The 25836-nt window shown below is 42.4% G+C and overlaps 1 protein-coding gene across 7 annotated transcripts in view; it reads right to left on the reverse strand.

Moving 5' to 3' along the window:
- Positions 1-25836, reverse strand: part of AMBRA1 (autophagy and beclin 1 regulator 1) — a 134016-nt gene that overhangs the window by 13937 nt on the left and 94243 nt on the right. For all 7 annotated transcript variants that reach the window (XM_082058666.1, XM_082058669.1, XM_082058668.1 and 4 more), the window contains one exon: positions 13991-14130. In XM_082058666.1, the coding sequence (XP_081914792.1) occupies positions 13991-14130 (140 nt within the window). The remainder of the gene's footprint in view (positions 1-13990; positions 14131-25836) is intronic.

Genomic DNA, 25836 nt, shown 5'->3' on the forward strand with positions numbered 1-25836 from the left:
CAAACAAGTGGCTCAGAATAAAGAGCTGGCACTTCCTTCTGCAGCAGCAAGCATCCTTGCTGCTACCTTTCAGCAGGCTCTTCCCTTGGCCAGGTAATCAACTTAGCCCCTCCCAACTCCACCTCTTACAAAAGACTTGAAGCGATAAAGCCCCCAGCATGATCTTTATTCTCTTTTGCATGCATCTGCATTTCTCTGACCTGGAACCCACATCTGCCTCCTCACAGCCCCCTAAGAGCAATATCCAGCTTGCTCACCATTAGGCCTTCCAGCCTCAGGATGATTGAAGGTACAGAAGAGATGTTTCAGATTGCATCAAGGTGCAGTGAGGAAAGCAAATATCTGAACTTAACAGAATGACCTGGTTGGACACTATCTTTTACACGAAGATCAACATTTCCCTTCTTAATAAGCAAAGATTTCACCAAATAAATGCTGCTTTGTATGGGTTAAGACCATAGAAACCTGATCACATAATTGCACCTTAAACCAACTTAAGTACACAACAAGATGTGTACGACAATCACAATTACCTTGGTTTAAATCAGACTTTCAATTAAGCTTAAAGATTTGCACTGGTTTAACCACACCTACTTAAAATGGTGCAATCTCCCTTTTCAGAAAGCCTAATGGTTTTTAAACTCCCATTGCAAAATATTGCTTGAATTTTGTATGTTTGAAAGCCTTCCACAGCATGTTTCCCAGGAGACTTGCAAATCAAGGCTTGACTATTCACAGAAGCAGAGCTTGCACTGGAGAAATGAATACTTTTCAGGTAATGTAAGCATTTAACTTTTGCTCCATCAAACTCTAGACACGGAAATGCTGGAAGCACTTTACCTTTTCCAAGGCATACGGTAGAAGCTCTGTGTAGCATGGAGCATGTTGCCACTCAGATGTGGACGCGTTAAGGAGGACATTTGTTGCCCAGGGCTTCAGGGTGAAAAATTGCAATTCTCCACACTGCGTCAGTCATGGACAGTGAAGTCCACTTAGTCAAGTTCTTATTTTCTTCCTTTTTATGGCTGTCACTAAGCTCTCTAAGCCCTCCCTGGAAATTTCCATTAGCTTTCTTAAATGCAGAGCTGCTCACAGCCTGGCTTTCCCAGCAGGGATCTGTTCTGAGGTGGACTTTTCCTTCATGCCTGTGTCCAGCTCACATTATTAACAAGCTTGGAGAGGATGAAGGGCACAAGACTTGCCTGCTTTGCTAAAAGTCAAATAAGGATCCAGAGTGGAGCCTCTTAGGTACCAAGAGCCAACAACTTCGGCAGCACAGCCTCTCCCTCTGCATGGAGGTATTACCTACACAGCTCAGGTATGTAACCCTGACAAGGCTAGGACCAAGTTCTAGGAATTAATGACAAAGTTATTCATATGTGACAAGAAAACTGAAATACACTTTACTGCACTGGCTTAACTAGTATTTGTGAAGTAAACCAAAGGACAGGTCGGAACTGACTCAGACATCTGGGTAACCCCCCAGTTGGCATATCCAAAATTGAGAGCTGAGGCAGAATAGGGATTAGGACAAAAGTTCCTTAAACCTACCATAACAATACAGCTCAGCAGCAAAATTTAAAAAATAATTTGCAAACAGAATATGCATGTCCAGGAAGGCATAAATAACACTGACTGTCTTTTCACTTAAACAATCCCCAATACTGACAAAGGTAGCAGCAATGGGCAAATGCACTGCTCTCCTTAATCCTGCCACATGGAAAGGACCAACCCTAGCACACTTGTCTGCTCCAGCACTGAATTAAATTTTGATTCAGACACTGCTGCCTGTAATCCCATCTAAAAATATCAGCACCACCCCATTACTAGCACGGAGACTGTGGCAAGCCCAACATGGAGAAGACTAGCTGCAGAATGGTACCATGCAGCGCATAGCTACGTGACCATCTGATTTTCATGCTGTCAAGGTTCGCTTTCTCCACAAAAGAAATTACCCTTTAAAGCCGATTTCTCAAATACACCATCCATTCAAGATCACTAAGAGCAAGGATACAAAACCATGTTGGTTTACAAAGGATTTGAATTCCCCAAGATGTGCTTTCCTCCCTTTGTTTAAACTTATCATTCTTAAACCATCTAAACTGTACCAACAAAATACAGAGTGAGCTACAGAGAACAAGGTGACACTAAGCAGGTGACACTATGCTAAGGAAGAGGAATCCACTGTCCTGGTTTGGGAAGGAAGAAGCAGCACATGGTATCTCACGCAATGCAATGCTTGGCTGTATTCCAGACGCATCCTTGTCAGCAGCTCATTATCTCTTCTGCCGGTGTGTGATGATCAGCACAGCAAGCCCATCCCTGGCTCCCATGATTAGCTAGGCAACAGTATTGTCAGTACAAGGCAAAGTTTGGCACTCCCAGCAGCTGCCTGGAGAGGAAAACAATCATTTCTAACACCCTGCTTCACAAATATTTAGCTTACTGCGCAGGCAATGAACCACGTGCAGAGACAAATCCAAGTGAAAATTGGCTGCAGTGCAAAGTGTATGGAACCAGCAAACAAGATTCCTGGAGTAGCTCTGCTGGGCAGTGATTCCCTTGACCAAGGAAGAGGTGGCTGCTCCACTGGTACCGGCCTATTTCAGAGCACACCCTTGGAGAACAGCCCAGGTATGACAAGCCAGGGGAAGAGCATGAGACCGAGTACAGGAATTCCTAACAAGATAAGTCATACAGAACACAATTAACAACCACGCAGACATTTAAGTGACGTACTAAATTATCCTACTCATCACATTCAGAGGAACAATGGAAAGGTCACCCCTTTCCCGCAACTAGCAGCAGGTGCATTTTTACTGCCCATACCAATACAGCCCACTAATTTTCCAGAATCTTGCAAAAGCTTCTCCTGCCTAAAACCAGCATCCATGCAGAAACACATCCTGACACCTACTCAAATGGCCAAAGGTGCCACAGAAGCAGGACAGTGGGCAGCTTGGTGCGGCTGGTGGCCCTGTGTCTGCTTCAGGGAGGATGCCAACTCAACTCAGAGGACTATGCAAGATGACTGGCTCCATTTATTCGATTGTGCAGTCCTGCCAGCTAGGTTAAATAACACAATGTTTGAAGACGTTCTATTCAAACTCACACCATTTAAATGAAGCCAACCTTATAAATTTGGAGGCACCGATAGCTACTAACACTTCTGTCTCAACAGCTTGAATGTGCACAAGATTGTTCTGCGCACCACTGGGCAACTAAAGCTGGATACAGTCCAGGCTGTTACAGCCAGTGGGTAAGATTGAGATGGAAGGTACAGCTCTCACAGTCTTCTTCCCTGGGCAAAAATGTGACATGGCAGCTAATGAGGAGAGTCGTCAGTCAGCTAAACTGTTAGATACCTCAAAGACAGAGATAGAGAAGGCAGATTAAACAGTAGGAAGAACCCAAACAGAATTGTTTCTTCTGATCCAGAGGGTCACTACAGCTAAAACCCAAGTGACTTTCAGGAGTCAGCATTGGTGCCTGCCTGTCAAACAGTTTGCACGTAGCACATGAGCAGACTCATGACATGGAGGACACACCAACCGAAAGCTTAAGAGGAGTTTGTCTCACGTTCTATGCATGAAAGTCTTAAATTAAGAATCAGTCTTCCAACACATTCAACAGGAGTGATAAATAGAAATTAAGCACCAAGACAATGACAGAGCAGAAGGAAAGAGTTTTGTATGAAAGTGTGGATGTTCAGTTATCTTGGGAACCAAGCACAAATATTGAGGTTGAGAGCGCCGCCCTTAGGGGACATGAAGCTATGCAGCAAAAGCTGTGTTGAGAACAAGGACAAGAGAAGTCCCTTGCAGACAGCTTCTGTGCCGACATCAATTCTCCCACAGAAATGCCACAATATTTTTTAAAAGCAGCTTTTCCCAGAGCTTTTTTACACCACTCTTAGCATGACATAGGGAGTTGTAACTTGTGCCTGAGAGACCAAGGGCAAACTTCTTACTCCTGAAGACAACTCCTGATGATGTAACCAGACATCAGCTACTTTGACATTTAGAATAGATTTAACCCAATTTGGAAGGGGAATGCAAAACATTTGAAATAACACACTACTGTAAGCAGATGGACAAAACACTCATGCAAGGAAGACCCAGAGTTAAGATTTGCTCCTACAACACTGGTAAATTTTTTGTGTATCATACGGTGCACTACACAGTAGTTTTAGCACTACTCAAAAAAACCCCACTTATTTATGTGCGTAATAACATACCAGCCAGGCCAAATAGCCTGGAACAAGCAAGGCAGAAATAGACCAAACAAGAATTTCTTGAATTTTCACTGATTTTCTTCTCACTCAAAATCTTGCTAGTATTCCATGGTATCCTTCACCTATCTGGCTCCAGCCACACCAAGTACCACCCAGGGATCCTCTGGAAGGTAAATAACAGATTCCAGAATGCAGAGCTTTAAATTCCTTAAATAAGAACAATTTAGCCTATTACCTTAAACCAAGCTCTAAAGATGGATAACTCATGTGAAGTCCTTTAGAAACCTAAAGGCTTGTTAATTGCTTAAAGTGATTACAGACAGACTATACTCCAAATAAGCTTTGAACCCTCAGAATATCTTAAGCTGTTTATGATCTATCGGCTCTTACAGTGGCTTAAGACAACTGAGGATGTTAGGAGTTCTTTGGGGGAGCGCAAATTGCTTAAGCCTTCTAAGGCCTTAAACATCTTAAACTGCTACAAGTCTCGAGAGCCAAAGTCACTCCAGTCATCTTTCACTAGTGTTGTAGCAGAAACTAACATTTCTGTTGATTCAAAGGCAACTTTGAAGTAGGCTTGTTTTGTAGGATCTTAAACTAACCAGGAAAATGCATTCAGAATGGGAGAAATGAACTTCAAAATAAACATTTGAAATTAGCAAGAGTAGCAAATGTGTTTGTGGTGTTGTGTTGGTTTTTTTTGTGTTTTGTTTTGTTTGTTTGTTTGTTTTTTTTAATATAACATTGCAACGTGCACACACAAAGCTGCCAAGCTCCAAAACGGAGATCTTGGCTTGGTCTAATCTCAATAAGATCCACAGGGCAAGCCAAGTTCTGTATTTTTAGTCTTCAGCAGCTTTGAGATTAGCCAACTAAAAAGTGTTCTGTTTAGTACACAGGGAAAACCTGCTCGGGAGAAAAAAAAATAAATCAAAAACCCCAAATTCAAAATTATTACTCCGATTACAGTTTGTAGACATTGAGTTGAGAGCATTTACACATTTACAGAACCAGATAGCTCAAGGATCCAAAAAAGGGAAAGAAAACGAAGAAAAAGTTGGCAGTTTTATTTGCTTGCTGGATTCACTACAGTCCTGCCGGGAAAACACAGACATAAGGGACAACAAATAAAACTCCACAAATAAACTGGATCAAAGACCAGAAAATTAAATATGATGTTACTGGAAAGCTAAGGGAATAAACAATCAAACCAGGAAGGTCTAGCATAGACCTGCAGAGAAAAGAAAGGTTATAAGAAAGCAGGATGGACTGGTGCTGCCAAAGAGGAAAAAGACATTCTAAAAATAAACATGGGGAAAATGGTACCAGAATGAAAAAAGGTCTGTTCATCAGTGAGGCTAAGCACAACAATCGATAATGACTCAAAGTGGCTGAGATACTTTGTTTTTCTCTCTGAAGTCTCCACTTAAAAATATCCAATGGTACTTACACAATCAGGGAGTAAGAAAAGTAGCCAGACATAGCAGCTAGTGGCAATCATTAAGAAAATTAAAAGAAAAAAAAAGCTAACTTTTTTTAGCTATTCACACCTGATTTTTAACATGTTAAAAAAACTGAAGTGACAAAAGGCCAAAAAAGCCAACTTAGCATCATTCTTCAAAAAGAAAGTCAAACTTAAATTGCCAATTACTCTATCCTAAATGTAACTTTTATCTTTAAAGACAGTAATATAACAAAGAGAAAAAAAGAAGATATATGAAAACAATGAAAGAGTGAGCCACATGCAGTAGGCAGTAAGTCAAATAATTGCTTGCATGAAATTTAATTGCTTTTGTAGATAGAACTAGAAAAAGTAAAGGAAGACAAAGCAGCAGGTGTGATCTGAATAGATATAAGTGAAGTATTTGTTAACTGTTCTTAGAGTTTGTGGTCATGCTCCTAGAAAGATTGCTACCCAATCTGAGAACCAGTAAGGACCTGCAGCCCTGTGACATGGTACACAAATGTAAGCAGCAGGTTAAGTTTAACACTGAGGTCTGTAACAAGTTCTCTTAGCCATGGTGGAAAATAAATGTCACTAACTAGTCAGTGCTTCAGCCTGCCTTGAAGCACTGAGTGAGGGAAATGAACTTGCTAATAACTGAAGACTTAAAACAGGTCTCAAAATTTATCTCTAGGATTCATAGGTATATTAAGTTGAATTTTGTGAGGGCATCTTCCACCTTATGCCATAATTCATCCTGCATATCAAATTCACATACAGAAACAGAAATTAAACAAAAACCAGTATCAAAATGGAGATACTGTTCCAAAGCCTCCATTTTACCACTCTTCTTGCATCTGCAACAAATGAGCCTCTCGGCACTCAGGAGACCTAAGGCTTCTCTGCACAATTTGGAAAGAATTCATTTCAGTTTTTTCCTAAATGCATGAATAACAGAATCCAAATATAAGCTTTCAGGGATGCATCTGTAGTGCAAAAGTGACCATCTTCCCCCCTTTTCAGTCCTTTTATCAATCAAAATAATATTTTCCCCTCATTTAGAAAATTCAATGTATCTTGTGATCAACATGCAGCACAAGCCCAGGACACGCATTCGCTTACTTGGCCGTGGTCAAGAGCCGCTGCGCAGATGCCGCCTTTCAGAGGCCATCTGCAGGGAGGACTCAGACACAACCCCCAGTTAGCACTTGTGAGAACACTCGCAGTGCAGGGTTCTGATCATCCCTTGGTTATGCATGAAGGAAAACAGCTCCTCCTTCTGTCTCTGTTTACTCCATCCTCCAGAAGCTATTCTTAAAAGGCAACCAATGCACCACAGCTGATGCTGCTTGGGGCACCACTGCTGGAGGCTTAAGAGCCTGAGGGATGGAGCCAGCAGAGACGTGAAGGGCCAGGCAGCTGGACAGATGACCATCTCTCTGCCAACACTGATAACTAGCTGCAGACACATTGTACCCATTACTATGAGAGGATACACAATTCTCAGAGGAAAAAAAAAAACAACCAAAAACCTGGGTTGGCATGAACAGACAATTGCCATGGTCCTCTGTAAAGCATAGGAATTTTTTGTGAAGAGAATTTTCCCAGAAAAATTTCACATCACAGGCAGATCTCGCCACAAAGAATTAAAATATGCACACTGCATAGCACTGAATCAATTTGAGACTCTCCACACCTACTTCCCAATGACAGAATTCCAAGGGATGCTGCCTCTGAACCAGATACATCTTCAGGCAGTATTTTAATTCCATTACCAGAAGCTCTGTCTGCTGAAGAAATCCTTCCTCTCTCTCATGGATGCCAGTATTACACAGCCAGCCCTAGACAAGATGCTTTGAGTCCTTGGTTTTGAAACAGTCTTCTCAAAACACTGAGGTTTTTGGGTTAGCATTTTCAAAAGCACATGAGTACTGAGCCCTTCCAGAACCTGCTCCTGAGCATGGGGGAGTGGGAACTCAAAGAACTGATATTTGGACCCCCTGCCTTTCTCCCATGGCAGTCCTCCACAAAAGAAACCAGCAAAGGGCAATAACCAGCATGTGGTCTGCTTCTCCTCACCTTCGGTCTCACCTGTTCATGTTCTACAAGACAATTAACATTTGAGAAGCCCCACCAGGGGTGTTTCTGAATGAGAAAGCTCTTGCTAGGATGTGACAGCATAGGAAAGGCTGTGAGCACTAAAAAACCAAATTCCTTTTGAATTCAGCAGAGATGTTTCTACTGTACAAGACACTGTGTTTCATTCCATGCTGCAAAGGCCCAAGATTCAGGAACTGAATCAAACCTTGAACCATGCAGAGCCAAGAGAGACATACAATGCTTCAGTGAGCATTAGCCCTGGTCCCAGTTACAAAGGATGTCAGGCTGCATGTGGCTGGGGAGAAATGGCTGGAGGAGGCTAAAACACACCAGCAGCCATGCAGAAAAGTCAGTGTGCAGCAGGACAGCAGAGGGGTGGGGGGAATTCACAGTGCTCTGTGTCACCTCCTATGACAGACCTGAAGGCCTCAGGGAGTAGTATACAACAGTCCACTTCATCTGCTGCTCTGCTAAGTGGAGTACAGCACCTCAAGTGGTGTGCCTAAAGGGATTCCCGTTTCGGTGCAGCATGGCATTAAATAAATTTATTGCCTGGATTCAACTCACCGGTGCCTCAGAGCCTTTCGATACTGCACTTCTGGACTGAATACAAACTTATTTTGTATCCAAAAACCACAGACTACCACATGGCAATGTGAAGTCATGTGCAAGCACACAGTAGACTCATGATCTAATATCTATGCAGGTCTATCAGTTGGCAACCATCTACACACAGAACCATGACAAAACTGGACTACAGGAGCCTCAGGCTGTCACAACCTCATACAGACCACAGTCTGTTTCTAAGAGAGTTTAGTCCTTCACATATCACTTATCAGCAGGACTCACGTGAGAAGGACAGACCTGAGCACCCTCATTCCAGCCTATCACCACTGCAGTTGGTTAAAGAGGAACAAAAGATGCGTGAAGCATCCCCCAAAGACACGCTGCCTATGATCTACATCTGTTACTCTATGCACCTTCAAGAGCTGCAGATGCCTTTCTTCATACCGGCTTCCCACACTTGGTGCTCTCTCCCCAAGGATCACTTCCATGAACCTTCTCCCAGTGAGTCCTTCTCTTACATGGCAGCTGATGATTTTCCCAACAAAAATGAAAGATCAGACTAGTGAAAACTAAATTGCTTGTTCTTGTTGGTCACTTGCACAGGAAGCTGTTTCTGAAAGCTGAGTTCCTTTCCTACTGCTTTCACACAGACCAGTCCTCAAAAGGACAGTAATTCAGCAGGAACAGTAGAAAAAGTTTTAAACAGGTCACAGAGACCTGCTCTAAGATAGTTTATTTGCAAGGAAGTGAAACCAGCAGCTAAACAAACAGAAGAAAAGAACACGTGAAGGAAAGGCAGACATGCTTCACCACCTTTGCTATTCATCGTCCTTACTCAGAAGAGTGTTTATTCACTGACAACTGGGATCTCTGGTTTTTCAATACAAGTCTGTATCTAATACTGTACATTGAAACTAAAACATTAGTAAAAAACACAAGTTGGTTGGCCTTTGAGTGTTTGGGAAAGCAGGAACTTCCATGATGTTACATTCTATGATTCTACAAATAAAAGTTTCTTCCAATTTAATGGCATAGGAAGCAGAGCAAACAAATTGATGTTTTTCAACAGCATAGTTCAGTGAGCTGGGTGTCACCCTGAAATCTAAGGAAACGGGTACACAATTTCCTTTCTTTCCTTACCTGAATACAACCCTGTGAGTGGTTATATATTTGGCTAATGAAAACATGTATTCTGTCCTCATAGCTAGTGAACTGGTTCATGAATTCCAGTCTCTCACAGGCTTCTTTCAGGCCCATTAGATGTGTTTCCAAGTGTGGATGACCACTGCTGTCGCCACCTCACCTCCCTACAGCACAACAGCTCTGAGACACAACTTGTCAACACCTGTTCAGACACACACCTTGGGTTTAAAATACTGAAAACTGCCTCATGGCTCAGCAGTCCAGTCCCACCCCTGGTCACATGTATTTAAGTCATACACTCATCTCTGCAAGCCAGCCAAGCTGCATCCCCAACAGCTGAGTCTTTTTCATCCACCCAACCAACGTACGGGCTACTGCAGAAATCTGCTGGTCAGCCACCTGTCTCTAGCTTGCAGCCACAACCTACTGTTAGTCAATTTATGCCTCTTTGTTCTCTGATAAAAACTATATAACTTTTAAATAGTCCTCCTTTCCTGGAGATTTATGGAAGGCTACGTAACACCCTCCTTAGTCCTCCTTTTTAGTCCTGCAACAGATCCCAAGCTGCAGGTGTTCTTAGACAAAAGTGCTGCACGGACACCACCCAGCAGCTCTTCTCAACCACTGTACCCATTTAAAGGCAGTTTGGAATATGGATATGAGAATTTTAAACTGTTTCAGCTTGCGTATCTAGTTTCTTCTACAGTGATACTAACATTTCACTATCTTTGCTGTTAAGCATCTTGTGTCTCATTCTAGAATTAAATTTGTTGTTTTTACAGCCTCATGTATTGATGGCTTAATCACCTACGATCAACTAAAGCCTCAGGTCTTTCTCCTCCTCTGCCATTTTAACTACTGAGGCTCAGTGTTATTAGTCACTAAGTGCACTTTGTACTATTAAGTTCCCATTTCTATAGCTCCAGTCACTTTTAAGGCAATCCAATTCTTCTGCAATACTATGATCTTTCTCTGCAATGACAAGGCTAATGGCACATCCTCTGCAAATTTATTCAGCTCATCCTTACAAGGCATTAGTATAAATAGTATTAACAACTGGACCCAGGATATGTTCTCAAGGAGGTCCATCCATGACCTCTTTTGTAACAGAGTCCAGCTCTCAATTATGTTGTATTCTTTCCTTTAACCAGGCCTTCACCTCCTCTTTACCAGATCTTGTTCTAATCCTTATTCTTTACAAATTAACTAGATTTATTGTAGTTTCAACATGGGAACTGCCTTACTAAAGCACAGAGGTATTGTATTAGACCTGGAGCAAGTCTTTAGTTGACCCTCTAATTAAAAATAAACACATAAATTCTCAAGGACAGGTATCCAACCTGCACCTTAGTCAAATTACAATGTATTCAATACTGCTTTCCATGGTTTTTATTTTCTTTTCCTTCAAAACATACCCCACAAATTTGTGTATAGAGTTCACATTATAGACCACAAACATAACCTGAGCTTCCCCATTTCCACCTGCAAGAAAAATTGCCATCAGTGCTACCCCAACCTAGCAACATAGCCCAAAACACTTGATTTTAATTAATTACTGTTTCTTTAGACTCTGGAAGGACTACTTGCATAGCCTCTCATTATGAGACCACGGAGATTCAAGTTATGCCTTTTTTTTTGGTCAGGTGGTACTTCCAGTCTACTCATCTAATTTTCCCCAAGCACGTGCTTTCAAATCCTGTATTTGAAGTACAGCTGCTATTCCAACATATTTATGTGATCCCTGTAGTGCTTGGTTTCAAATGCCTTCACTGTACATGGGAATAAAGACCCAGGGAATTATAACCATCTCAGCCATTTGCTACTGACCACAGTTTGCTTTGCCAAATTAGAACAGTGGGGTGTTTCCAACAGTACGGCGTTTTCTTGATGCCCGCTGTTTGTTAGGCTATTCCCCATATAGTACTCTATCAATTGCTGAGACATTTATTTAATATTTCTCTTCCTCTGTATTACTGTGTACGGAAACTACACAAATATTTTTCGTTTTCCTCCCTCACTTCTCTAGTTAAAGTCAACAGACATGCCAACCTCAAACCAAGTCTATTAAGCCTAGGACTACAGAGATGGCACCTGAAACCTTGAGATGTCGGGGTTTTTGTTTTCTCTGAGGATCTTCCAAGTAGATCTGGGGCAGACATCACAGCCACAAGCCACTTCTGCTCTGATAGAGCCTCGCTCATTTGTGTGTTCTGATGTTTGAGCCTCAATGCAAATTATCCAGCTCGGTGAATATTTACACCTTCATGCAGAGGTTTTTAAGTCACTCTGGCTGTTGTTGGTCTATAAAATGGTATAACTGGGGACATAACATACCAGGCGTCCTGCTCCAAAAAGAACCTACCAGTCCATGTGAGGTCTGCAATAATAAGAAGAAGCACCAGACACCCAATCCACCAGCACAAAACCCATTAAAGTATTTCTGTCAAACCACCAATAAATCTCCCACCCCTACAGCCACCTTGCTTCATGTTCACATATGAAAAGTTTATTTTTGTTGGAATGGTACATGACTGTTGCTGACATAGAACTAAGGATATAGAAGAGTGCCCTAGCAACACGGTGAGCTAAAAAGGTTTCAGAGAGATGCTGCAGAAGGACTGGAATGCCACGTAAGTGTCCCTGTTGTGTCTTTAATTAGTAAGGTGTCAGGAAGAGACACACCGCTTAACTTGGGGCTACTGCAAGCACCAGAATGGATATCTAACATGAGGTGTGACAAGCCAGGACAGCCAGACCAAGTTCGACTCTTCAGCATTCAATCAAAGGATCCATCCTCAGGGACACTTCAATGCCTTGGGTGCTTGTCCAAGTTCATCTTGTAAGCCATAATCAGTAGACTAGATCTTATCACTTCTCTATGCTGAAAATCACAGAATCAACAGAATAGCTAGGGTTGGAAGGGACCTCTGGAGATCATCTAGTCCAATCCACCTGCTAGAAAAAGTTCACCCAGAGCAGATCACACAGGAATGTGTCCAGGCAGGTTTTGAACATCTCCAGAGAAGGAGCCTCCACAGCCTCTCTGGGCAGCCTGTTCTAGTGCTCTGGCACCCTCAAAGTAAAGAAGTTTCTCCTCATATCTAGACAGAATTTCCATCTGAATCTGTAATAACTTAGTCCATAAATAACTTAGAATAACTCTCTAGAGTTTGAAAAGAAGAGAGCCATTATTCCTGAATAATTCTTCTGCTTAGAAAGTACAGCAACTATTCTTGAAGAAAGCCACTTATCCTGGAAAAGAGTGATTATAGCTTATTCCATAATAATATCTTGTAGAACTTCATGTATAAATAAGGTCTTGATGAAAGATTATGTTCAAGGGAACAAGAGGGCTGCTTGAAGAGCACTGACATTCAGTACTACTGAAATTGGTCCAATCTGAATTCCAACCACAGATTTTACCAGAAGGCTGTACTGAATTAGTTACTATTACAATTGTATACAGTTATTCTGATTTAAGACAGTGGTTCTACACTGACCATATGACTCTCCTCAAGCACCACATGCCTGATCTCATGCACAACAGATGGAGTCCACATGCACGTGGTAAGATCACCAGCAGCGCTGCAAGTTTTTAGCTGCCAGCTTTTAAGTTACGAGGAATTTCAACACATGAAGCATAATTCAAAAGAACACCAAGGTAGTTTAATACCAGGAAATAACTGAAGCATACAAATCCCTGAAGTGTTCCTGCAGCATAAAAGAAACACTACTCCAAAAGAAGTGCTTCCACAACACAATGGAGAAAAGGTCTCGAAGCATGATGCAAAGACTCTTCAAGAACAATGGAAGCAATACATGTTTCACTGCTCAGACGCTCAGTCATCATATGTATCACACCACATCTCAACTGGCTTGTGTTTAACTGCAAGTTTACAAAGGGACAGTTACACCCTTCATGGCACTGTATAAATAAAAGAGAGCTAAAGTCTACACATCACACCATTGGGCTTTCAAGTGAGGACCAAAACAATTCACTGGCTTGCTCATAATCATGACAAAAATCTTTGCAGTTCATAGAATTTCATGCTTCAATACTGTAACAAGTATTTGATAAGTCTAGGTCAGCAAGCTTTCAAGTTGGCTGGTGGATTCCAAGGGGTCCATGAAAGCTGAGGAAAGCAAGCATTTCACTAACAGCTCAAATTTGCTGTTCTCCTTGCAAACTTTTAGAGAGACTGAAAGACACTGCACTAGAAATATGTGAAACAAAGGATTCAGAAAGCCTAGAAAGACATGGGAAATAAAACGACCTAATGAGATACACTTCAAACAGCCTCAGAAGTTTATAATCAGCAAAACAAACACTGACTGTAAGAGACTCAGGTAAACACTGTTGCAGTCCAAAAGGAGTGTTAAGAGATGGATTTTTTGGGTCCTCCAAGCCCAATGCCCCAGGCAGTGAAAAGACATTTTATCCCCACTGCCCTAAGAACAGAACAGCCAAAGCAGTTGTAACTCCATGTAAAGCAATCACTTACTCTGGTCGGCAAATCACCAGGTCCCCTTTGTTGGTGCCGTATGCCAATCCTAGGCCTGGCTCAGGCAGCCAGCGAGCAGAGTTGATGCTGACATGTCTTCTCTGGTCGGCAGGCATCGGGTACAGAACGTTGAAAACTCTCTGAAACAATAACAGGAGATTACATGACAGGACAATACAAGGCAGGAGAGCCAAAAAGGTTCAAACAAATGCTCAGTCTCCCTGCAGGAGTGCAGCTGGCCAAGGAAATATGTCACTTTACAGGATGTTGCAGGGAACCAGCAATCCAGTAGCAAGAGTAAACAGCTGCTAGAAACACACATGTATGTGCCCCTAGGTGTTTAATAGACTGGCACACAGCTGTGGGGCAGAATAAACTCTGCCTCCAGGAGAATCTACATGCCACTCAGTCGGCTGCACAGTCCCTTCTGTTCAAACTAATTAAACAAAGTGATGGGGACAAATAGTACAGTCATTAGAAAGTAGGACAACTGGTACTCTCCTGGCCTTTACTACTCATCCTAACTCACTGGGGTGGAACAGGAAACTGTCAAGTACATGGGCTTTCAGCATCGAAAGTGTGTTGTTTCTAGTAAGCAAAACAAACTTCATGCAAAAATAATATACAATTATTTCCATTTAAAAACACTTAAACAGCCTCCTGAAAATGTTTCAGAGTTTGACCAACCCCCACACCAACAGTGCACAAAGGAAAACGGAAGTCCAGAGATTACAACAACACAAGCAACAAATCCCTTTGTTCAGGTCCCCTTCCAACACCATCCAGTCTACCTGCAGTAAGCTAAGAAGCTAAGAACACAGGTAGTTAGCACAGCTGCAAGCCAGTGCTTCCCAAATGCTGCATTAACACAGGTGAATGAAAATGCTGTGCACACCAAGGACCAATAGCAAGCTCGGCTTTCTGGTCTGCACTAGCTTGGTTTCTGAAGCGTATGAGCTTGAAAAGCAAGAAGAATGAAGCGGAACAGATTATACCTACGCAGATACTCTCCTTCTACTCCAAGAAGCTAATGTCTTTTGTACGGCACAACGCTTTCCTGCACCCTGCAATCCAGCAATCAGAAGTGGGCATACTGACAACACTCCATTTAGCTGGAAAATATGACACATGTAGGTCATAAAAACAAAGGCACGGAAAGTGGGAAAAGGGGTAATCAGCTGGTTTAGCTACCAGGAATAGACAGGGACAAGCTGCTTCAGTGGACTGGGTCTTCAGAGCATGTTCCATCACAGCTTCAAAAGGGTAGGACTGAAGACTGCATTTACAAATCCAAATCATTAAAAGAATCTCTGCAGAAATTTACCTAGGATTTGAACCTGTAATCAGTGCAGGTAACATAGACTTTGAATTTCGATTTTCAATAGGATAAGTCTCAGGTGAAATACATGTTTTCATTAGATTTTCTGGCAGACAACCAACCATCCATCACAAAACCTTTCTTCCAGACTCCTCAGAAAAGGGGATGGTGCTGGACCAGAAGAAAGGAAGGGAATGAGGATGTGCTGGAACAACAGGATAAAGGTGGAAGGGAATGCAGATCAATCACTACTGCACTGCTGAGGTGGCCTGAAGTAATAGAACTCATACGGGTGGGACTGGTCAGCAAGCATAACAAACTGAGGCTGTTTTTCTTTGTAGTTCTATTGTCCACCTCACATCTCATCTGTCTGACAATTTGAGAAGTCTGAGGCAGAGACCACTTGACTGTATGCCCTCCAACAGCTAGTACCCAGAACCTTAATCCTGACCATCCTAATGCAAACAAAGTACCTTAGAGCAAAACAATACAGCTACATTATTTCCTGTCATCAATAACACATTTAACCTCTCCTCTGAGAAGGCCACACTAGAGGAGAAAACATCCTTAAGGATTTCTCTATGAGACAGAAGCTGGTCACACTTTGCCCTGGCTATCACTAAGCAGTTAGTATATTCAGAGAAGCTCGAGGTTTGGAGGAGCAGTTAGTACATTCAGAGAAGCTCGGTGTTTGGAGGAAAGGAATAGGCCCTCAGGGGTATTTCAGCTCTTACCCACCTCTGTCATGTCCACCCCATTCACTCCCCACCTTGTTTGCTGTGTGGGGGGACAGAGGCAAGGGAAGGAAAAAAAAAAAGGAGGGGAGGAAAAAAAAAAAAACATAAATCAGATATACGATGTTAACACCTGTTACCATGGAGATTATGGTGCACTCCAAGATGGGGAGACTGGATTGGAGAAGGAGAAGGACAAGAGAGGGAGGTTTGTGCCAGAGCTGGGAGCATAAATTCATAAAATAAGCATTACAAATCCCTCAAGAACTGCAAGGGCTTTCCATCATATCCTTCTTTGGCAAGACAGAAACAAATAGTTTCTCTTTACCTGAGAATGGCTTTGCCAGGTCTCAGAGCTAGAGAACCTGCCTCCCTGGGCTGGCTGCAAGCTCTGCTCCACAGGCAGGTCAGTTTGCACGGACCTTGTCCCACAATCTCTGCAACCGGCTGTGCCACAGAGGGACACTTGCCAGCGGTAGCTCAGCATCCAGGTGCTTTGCAGCAAACAGCACCCCATGGAACGTGCTGCCAAAGACACAGGACTGCTCCTGACAACCTGCAAAAATGTTGGCTGAGGGCAGCATCTCAAAGACATGATGGCTTAAAAATTCTGCGTAAGAATAGTTGCTTCATCACTCCACTCCATTCACTTCTAAACAGCTTGTCACACCGAAGAGCTCCCCTCCCCTGCTGCTTCCCACTCCCACGCTAATGGGACAACTCCATGCAGTGTTAAGGGTGATGACATCCGTGCGTGTGGTAATTAGTACATAAAAAGAGAAAGCAGCTGTACTGGCATAATCACCACTCGCAGCAGTAACCAGGGCCCAGCTAATCAATCTGATGCAGTCATACAGACGGGCTGTTGCAATCACATCCATTAGTAAGACCCCCTACTCTACCCACAGAGTGGAAAAAAAAATTAAAGTTCCTTCAACATCAGCAGGTACCTCTCTTCAAAGAAGGTCAGAAGCCTGCCAGGAAGCATTATTCTCCATAGATCACACCTAATTACTTTCGGATTTTTTTTTTTTTGTCTTTTTGTTTCCATTGCTAAATCTTATAAAAAATTACTGAGATACTTCAACCAAAGTAGCCAGCCTGAGAGCATACCACAGAGTGACCACCTCTTTGTCAGTGGGATTGTCCATGCTCCGTAGTCCCATACTTCTAGGAATAATATTCAAGTTACTACAGGAATCCTACATTAATACAATTTTCCAGCTTCTAGGTCAAGACATGGTTGTCAAACCTCAAACACTCTTAAAACTAGCAATAAAATGCATATAGCTGATAATTCACCAGTTCTCTTTTATTAGGGCTGTTCCACAGACTAGTTGCAGGCCATGTGTAACAGCCACATTGATGGCCCAGTGTTCAGGAATCAGTTTAGAACCACTGTTGTAAAAGTCCACTAATCTTTAAGATGCTCACCACACCCTACCACAGCCTCCAGAGAGTTTAAATTTAATAGGGTGGCATTTTTATTTAGGACAGATATTGTATTACATCACATTTTATCAGACCATAATCCCTGCCAGCAGTCACAGCAAGCTTCCAGGCTCTTCACCATAACCAATGTCAAACTTGCTCTTAGCATCACTACACTACTAATTCGATAATATTATACACAGCTACACCATTAGATGTGGTGATTCAGCATTTATGAAGCTGGCAGTTGCATTTGTTTCCAGATGCTGTTCTGAAACAGAATTTTGAATATAACTATAAACACTGAAGTCTGAGGAGTGGGAGCTTCAGAACATCCCTACGGAAGCTTAAGTCCAAACAGGCAACGTAAGTACAGCAAGCTGTTATCTTCTTGGCAACAACATAAACATATAATTGTCATTTCAACAGACAATAAAGGTCCTACCCCTTCCATTTAGGGCCACATGACCCAGCTTTGATTACACAGAATAGTTGCTTGACCTGTGCTTGTGTTTGTAGAAAACCCTGTCTCTGGTGACCTCCCCCCCAGTTCACAGGATATTCCAGAAGTCTTCTGTCATCTCAGGGACTCCATTTCTTCTCTTCAGGGATGTCAGCAAGATAAAAAGTCTTCCTCTAGAAATACCAAAACTGTCTAGGTAGTTACGCTTCCACACAAAAGGCAACTCTCATGCAAAGGGAAAGCAACTCTCACTAAAGAAAACAGCTGGTTGCTTCCATTTTACATCCCTGTAACCATGAAGCATGGGGAAAGATTTGCCTGAGTAATTTATGTCTGCACCTCACTATTTTCAAAGACTGCACTAAAAGCAACTACTTATCTCTTTGGTGTGCCTTTTCTACCCTTCCTGAACAGGAGTGGGCACGTGTATCATCTACTGAACTCCCTAAAGCTCATTTCATCATTTCACAGTCACTTTTTCAACACTGAATTCAGCAAGGAAGAAGATAGATTAGAGAAAGTAGAGCTATAAGTCATGAGGAAAAGGAAAAAACAGGCCCTCCAAGTGTTCAGCAAACATGCTGTATGTGGAGTGCAAAGGCCACCTCAAGTCCACCGCCGCCGCTCCCCCTCCAACTTGTCAGTGCTGGCACATCAGCACTGTAGCACCTGTCACAGCCACCGCCTAGGTATTAAACTAAATATTTACTTGTGGCAGAGAGCCAGGAGAGGCTGCATGACAATCAACAGCCTGGAGGAATCTTTCCCGATGATCTCTTCCTCGCTGTCAGGCTGCTGTACTTATGTGCGAAGAAGGGGGCCCAGGGCACAACACATAAGCAGAGAGCTAGACAGTTAATTTGTACCTGCCCAGGAGGAGTAAGAAAACTTTTTGCTAAAAGCATCTGCTTTGCAAAGCCCTAGTTATCGACCCAGTGCTTCCCTCTTCCCCTCCCTCTCCGTCCCAGGGAACTTGCTGCTGTTAAATAACGCTCTTCAAGTTCTACTTTTCCCCTCCATTTCTGGGGTGTGCTAACATAAAACGCTGGACAGGGCAATCACCAGGATCCTGTCGGTCCTCAGAGTAGCAGCAGGCTGCCAGCTGGCAACAGGGCTGCACCGCTCACCTGGTCGGAGCAGCACCGTGCCGGCCAAAGCGGAGGAACCACGTCCTCTGCGCAGCCGCCTCTTTGCTCAAGGCCTTCCCACCCCTAAGGAGAGCAGCAAAAAGCAGGGGAGTGCTGAATGCTGCTTGTTTGGCAGAGTGGAACCTTCCTTCTCCTCTCTGGCACTCAAGAAAAAAAACATGTTTTGAAGCTGAAGGAGAAGAGAAAGTTGGCACAAGCGGGTAGGGAAACTCAGCAGGAACTCATCTTTTATCTTTTAAAATTCAATAGAGACATTTCTGCTCTCAACTAGATTCATTGCCTTTCAGGGTGCCAATAAATTTCAAGCCATTACCTCTGCTTAGCACAAGCAGTAAGTTGGGATGTTAGATCAGCCTTGATAAAGACTGTGTGGGAAGGGGGTGCAGATGTTCTCTTGTTTACACGGGGAAATCTTGTCATCTGTGAAGCTCCATCCTGGCAGGTAAAAGGAGAGGAAAGGCTGGAGCAGATCAAGTGGGTTTATCAGGCACCAGCCTAAAATGTAATTATTAATTTTCAGCTGAATTGAGGTTGTCAGCAGAGGCTGACAATGAAATCAAACAGAAGAGAAACATCTATTGCGCTACATCCAACAAAAGCCTTTTACTGGGTGGACTGGTAAAATCCACAGTTTCACAGCTAGTCTGACCTGGGTTGCAGAGAAAAGAGCTTCAGAAAGGAGTGTTAATCTCTGCTGAGTGGGTACAGATGTACTGGCAGCCCGCATTTGTACCTCATGCCTGCACAGATGCCAAGTTTATGCTGGTAAACGAAGTGCCCTTCGTATGGGTACAGATTACACCACCAATGCAATCATACAGGCTGCACAGCTTTGGCAATGCCACTGCAGCTATCCCAGAGCCTCCAGCCAGCACAGGTACCTCATCTCGTAACACACTTTAGCAAACTAAGCTACATGGTGTATGTAACACAGATGCAGCCCTGAAAGCACAGCCAATTCACAGCAATGTATTAACTTCACTGAAAGCACACCTCCAAGCAAAGCCTACACACTGTTTGAAACTACTCAAAGTACAATAAAACAAATGCAGAAAACTACAAACTGCACTTGTATTTGCCAGAGCAGCAGATGAGGTGCAGCGACAGAATGAAGGCACAAACAGGTACAACGAAGGCTGCACACACTTCGCATTTCCCCATCTGCCCTTCATCTTCTGCTCTACAATCTGACCTTAAACAATAACTTGGAATTTCAGAAGTCTCACTTTCTCTTTTTCTGATTGCAAGCACCTTACTGAGACTGAACAGCACCTAAATAAATTCATTATCTTTTTTGCCTTACTGATCCCAATAGTGTGTTGCCACCAAAAGATCTTACCTGATATATACTTAACATCCACGTGTTAACTAGTTCACCTCTGACAGCAGGGAATCAGATAACTTGCTATAGAGCATCTACCACTCTACTGAGAGCACCATGTGTCCTTTGCTTAGCTGCCAGAAAGCCACCTGCATCACTGACTTCTATAATGCTGCCGATTAGTTTAAATAAGTCAGTGGCTTTTTAAGTTCCAGAAGCATAATAAAAAACAGACATCCTAACCTGATCTCCTTAATAAATAATACTATCCCTTTTTTTCTGGCATAGATTATGTTCTTTATTCTGCCTTCTATTAATAAATTTCACAAAAGCTGCTGCAATTCAGGCTTATGCCTTGCAATGCCACAACCCCAGAGCCCTCTGCAGCAGATTTCAAATCTAGTTTGTCTGAAGCAGAGGGCCTTGAATGCAAAGCAAAACAAACAGTCTTTGAGATAACTGACCCAATGGCTCAATACATTTATTCATAAGACAATGTGTATCAGTATTTTGAAACAAGGCAAGTCTCCCCTTTGTTTGGAAAGAGTCTTCTTTCTGTATCTATACGCAGATGCAGAGAAAAAGGCATGCATTTCCCATGATCACGCAGGGGAAAATATTTGCTTTTTTGCTCCCTATGTCCCCTTATTAGGCAGGTTGGTCTATGCTACTCTCAACCCCTCCCCCACAGCTGATTCCTGCCAACAATATACATGTCTTTCCATTAGATCTTCTCTGTTAAAATGGAAGAAGCAAAAAATAATGCACTTATCTTTCTGGATTTGTCTGTCTTATCCTCAAATGGATCTTATCATCTAATGCTCAGCACAAATAAAATTTCTTTCAACTCCATTTATCTTCCCTAGATGCAAGAGGATCATATATTAAATTCTTCTTTGGTCTTTACCAATACAAACCTCTTTCTGCCTTTTTCTGCACCTGTTGTCAGTGCAGAAAATCCTAGTTTTGCTTTCTGAGCCAGTGAATTAAATGAGAAGTAACCCTTAATTTTCAGCAACAACTAAAACCTTAACTGAGGATACTTGAATTAAGCCCTAAAACAAGACAGAATCAGAAGTTTCTCTTGAATGGACTGAGAAACTTTATGCAAAGGTAAAACATGGCTGGTTCTTCCTGACTGTACTTGATCACACAATTTATTGATTATCTTTCAGCAGAAGTCTCATTACAGCACACCTAACCCTTCCTTTCTTGAGGCTGGCTCCTGGCATTGTCAGCTGGTACTTCATCTCATAAGCGTGCCACGCAACTACTACACCAGAAAGAGCTTTAAAAATAACTAGGGGGAAGCTTCAAAACACTAACAAGAACTAGGTCTTATGAAGAAATGGATCATCTCAGGTAACAAAGCTCTCACTCAGGAAAATAACACACTTACAGTTAAGTAGCTCATTAATTTGTTATCTGTCTCACAAGGGCTGCAAAACCAGGGTAATGCCTCCAAAAAGCCCTTTAAGGGACTAGTCCAAGCACAGATCTGAAACCTATGGCTGATTAACCAAGAAATTGCTAAGCAAAACAATTGTCCTTTCAATTGCGTGTGTATGTGATTGGAACAGATGAAAGGAGAGAAAGAGGAATGCCACAGGGGGTGTTAGCATGACAGAAGATAGATACATATATATTCAGTGCAGATGCACAAGTGAACTGAACTGTGCAAACAGGACTGTGCCCCCAGCTATTGCTAAATCTTGCAAAAATCACTGACAGCTCTCAATGCTACAACAACCTAATAAAAATATGGTCACTTCACTGGCAAAAGGAATGACAAGCTGCTTCATTTTTGTCCTTAATTCAGACTGCAAACCAAAAGCAGTACCTGTGAATTCCTCATTAAATGTCATGCTGAGACTGCAACAGCAAAATCTACAATATGTTAAAGATCTAATGACAAGAGCAAAGGCTTCGCGCACAGCTGCCATTCCACCCCACTCTCCGTCTGCTGAGCCTCAATAGCACAGCATACAAGATCAAATGTCAACAATATGTTGATGACAGAGCTACATGCACCCTCATCTAGGTGAAAAGAGGCTGTCATCCAGCTGCCTACACGTCTGGAAGGAATAAATACCGCAGGAAAGACTTGGTTTAAATTTAATTCAAGAAAGATGGTAGAAAGAAGCATTGCAAAATTAAAAAAAAAAAAAAAAAAAAGAAGTCTTCATGAAATTGCAAGTCTGTTCTCAGCCCATGTCCAGTTTAGTGCAAGTTGGGCGATAGTTCACCTTGTCTCGCCCCTACCTGACTTGGGCAAGATGACTGCACGTGAATAATCTCAGATGCGGAACCATCTTTGCCAGAATTTTTTCTGTCTAGTTAAAACTACGTACCCAACTGCACCAAAGCTAAGAGTAGTGACTGTGGGCAAATAGGCTCAGTGCCTTCCCTGAACTGCTAAAGCTCAGCTCTCCTACAACAGAACCCCATATTAAACAAAAGGTCTTGGTTCTCAGCTTCACAACCCATGAAGAAAAAACATCCTGAATAAGTGTCACTTGCCTTTTTTTTTCACACCAGTTTGCTAAAACTGACACTGTTTCCATGTTTAACCACCCCATGAGGTTTTTAAAACACAATATTTTATGAAGGGATCCCAATGAGTTTTAAGTCTTTACAGTTTCTTTTCAGTTTTGTCTCAGCAGCCTTCATGCAGACATGGGTGAATTGGTCAAGATAACAATTTAACTCCTACAACATACCATTCCCACACCTATGCTCACATGCAGCACATCTGTGCAAATCTTCATGCCATCTGTGACACCAAGGTGGTGTTTCATTTTCCAGTGCTGTTGAATACAGCTCTTTCTTACATCACCCTACATCAGCAGTGCTTACCAAGACAGGTTTTGGACATCACAGTATCACAGTATGTTTGGGATTGGAAGAGACCTCAAAAGATCATCTAGTCCAATCCCCCTGCTGGAGCAGGAACGCCTAGGTGAGGTCGCATAGGAACATGTCCAGGCGGGTTTTGATTGTGTCTAGAGAAGGAGACTCCACAACCTCCCTGGGCAGCCTGTTCCAGTGCTCTGTCACCCTCACTGAGAAGAAGTTTCTTCTCAAATTTAAGTGGAACCTCTTGTCTTCCAGCTTTATCCCATTACCCCTTGTCCTATCATTGTTTGCCACCGAGAAGAGCCTGGCTCCATCCTCATGACACTCACCCTTTATATATTTATAAACATTAATAAGGTCACCCCTCAGTCTCCTCCAAACTAAAGAGACCCAGCTCCCTCAGCCTTTCTTCATAACGGAGATGCTCCACTCCCTTAATCATCTTTGTTGCCCTATGCTGGACCCTCTCCAGCAGTTCCCTGTCCTTCTGGAACTGAGGGGCCCAGAACTGTCTTTCTAAAGACATTTGCCAGAATTTGCTAACACACAGAGCATATAAAACTATTTGGACTATTATGTTCCACTTGGTATTAAAAGGAGGGATTTTCCATATTGTTCAGAAAAGGGTTCTGTCCCCATGTCCCTTCCTAGTATCAACAAGTACATGCAGTTTGTGGCTCTGCTTGGACTTTTGGTAGTCTAAGAAACATCTAGCTGGTTCAACCGTTGCCAAAAATGGAAAATTGTTTTGGGCAGTAATTGAATATATTATTTGCAGTTCTACTCAGAGCTGTCAGAAGCTGCCCCTGTTGACCTGAAGATGTCAAAATCTCTCCGAAGGAGACGCAAAGGACCACACCAACAAGCATGCTTTCTAAATAATGCAGCAAGAGGTTGGTACTCTCTTTCTTGCAAACTACTCGTTTTCACAAGTATGCTAGTGTGTTTGAAATTTTCCACTGCAGGTAACATGTTGCGGTAATCCATCTCCATATATTCTCCCAATCAGTTTCTTTTTTCACATTACTAAGGTTTCTGACAGAACAGTAACTTGCACCCCAGTGAAGCGAACGTGCACGGTCATTCGCTCACAGGCTTAAAGCCCCTTCCCTTAGGGCTGCAGGAGCATTCAGAGCTCACCCAGTGGGACAAGGAGGTCTGGCAGTGACTTTTGCAGAGCACACTGGATATATTGTGCTGACAACTGCACGAAGCTCAGAAGACAAGAGCACTCAGTAAGTGCACATATTCTGTGCATTGTCATCGTTACAAGTTAATATGCTGAAAAAAAGCTTGGCTCTGTGCTAGAACTCCATGTGCCTGTCTGCTTCAGGCCCTTCTTCCTGAAGGATTTGGAATTCTCCATCTGTTTACAATGGAAGTATACAGGTATTCTGTTCCATCCAGGCTATTGACCAACTACTTCATCAGGATGTTTCCCAAACACCTGTGGTCTTGTCAAGAGTTAATTCTGGATCTCCACAGCCTGAATTTCCTTCCAGATTCAAAGCACAATGTAGGACCTGAGATGAGGCTTGGTTAAGCCACCTGATCCCAACAAATTGCATGATTTGCTCTTTAGCTTCATGTCAATCAAATTTTTCTATCACCTACTTCAATTTTTTTATCCTAAGCTTAAAAGCCCCTTTCCAAGTTTTATTTTAATTTTGATTACAGCAATCATGTTTTTCTGGTATTTCAGAGTTAACTTCCTGTAGGTAAATGAAAAACATTAAATATTGCAAGGGCATTAGAATTTGTGAATGCCAGAAATAAAACTACATGCTGGCCTTCTTTCTCATTAATATTCATTGCTAACAGATCCAGGGTAAAATGATCCTTACTGTTCTATGTTTCTAAGGAACTTCAGGTCTGACCAAGTTTCTAATTTCATGTTGTTCTAAGTTCTTAACTTCTATATACTCTTGGAATCATACAGAATTCAGAAATCACCCTAGACCCATGCAGCTTGAAAACAGATCCTCTTTTATTTGGAGATCACCTCCATCTGTGACTTCAAAATAGGCTGCAAAACATCTCCTTTCTCCATATTTGGAGTCCTTTCTCCAAACTTCCTATCTCTGAAACTCAAATATTTCCAAACAATTCCCAGTGTCAGTGCTACCTGTACGGCCCCAAGCTATAGATCTGCTAAAAGCAATTCCTTCCCTGTACTTTCCAGCTACAGAAAGATTTCAGAGATGCCAGATAGGTTTGGGGAAAAAGAAACACAAATTAAGAAAACAACACCAAAGTGCAAACGCACCAAAAAATGAAGCTTATACATACCACTCGTGTCAAAAGTCAACACTACTAGAGAGCTTTTTAAGGCTCAGTCTGAAAAACAAACTTGTTCTTTAGCAAAATCAAGTTTCCATCTGAAATGCTAAGCAAATCAATCCCAAGGGAGTGAACAGAAAGAGCAGGAACCTCTAGCTCATGACTCCACCATATTTGATGACAATCCACTACTTTTACTCCATTTCTGAGCACAGTTTGTCAGTGTCAAATCACGTCAGCCCTGACCTGTAGAACTCAACCCAATCTCTGAAATATCAGGAGCAAGATGCATACA

The sequence above is a fragment of the Streptopelia decaocto genome (assembly GCF_964273445.1).
Source record: "Streptopelia decaocto genome assembly, chromosome: 7".
Taxonomy (NCBI): Eukaryota; Metazoa; Chordata; class Aves; order Columbiformes; family Columbidae; genus Streptopelia; species Streptopelia decaocto.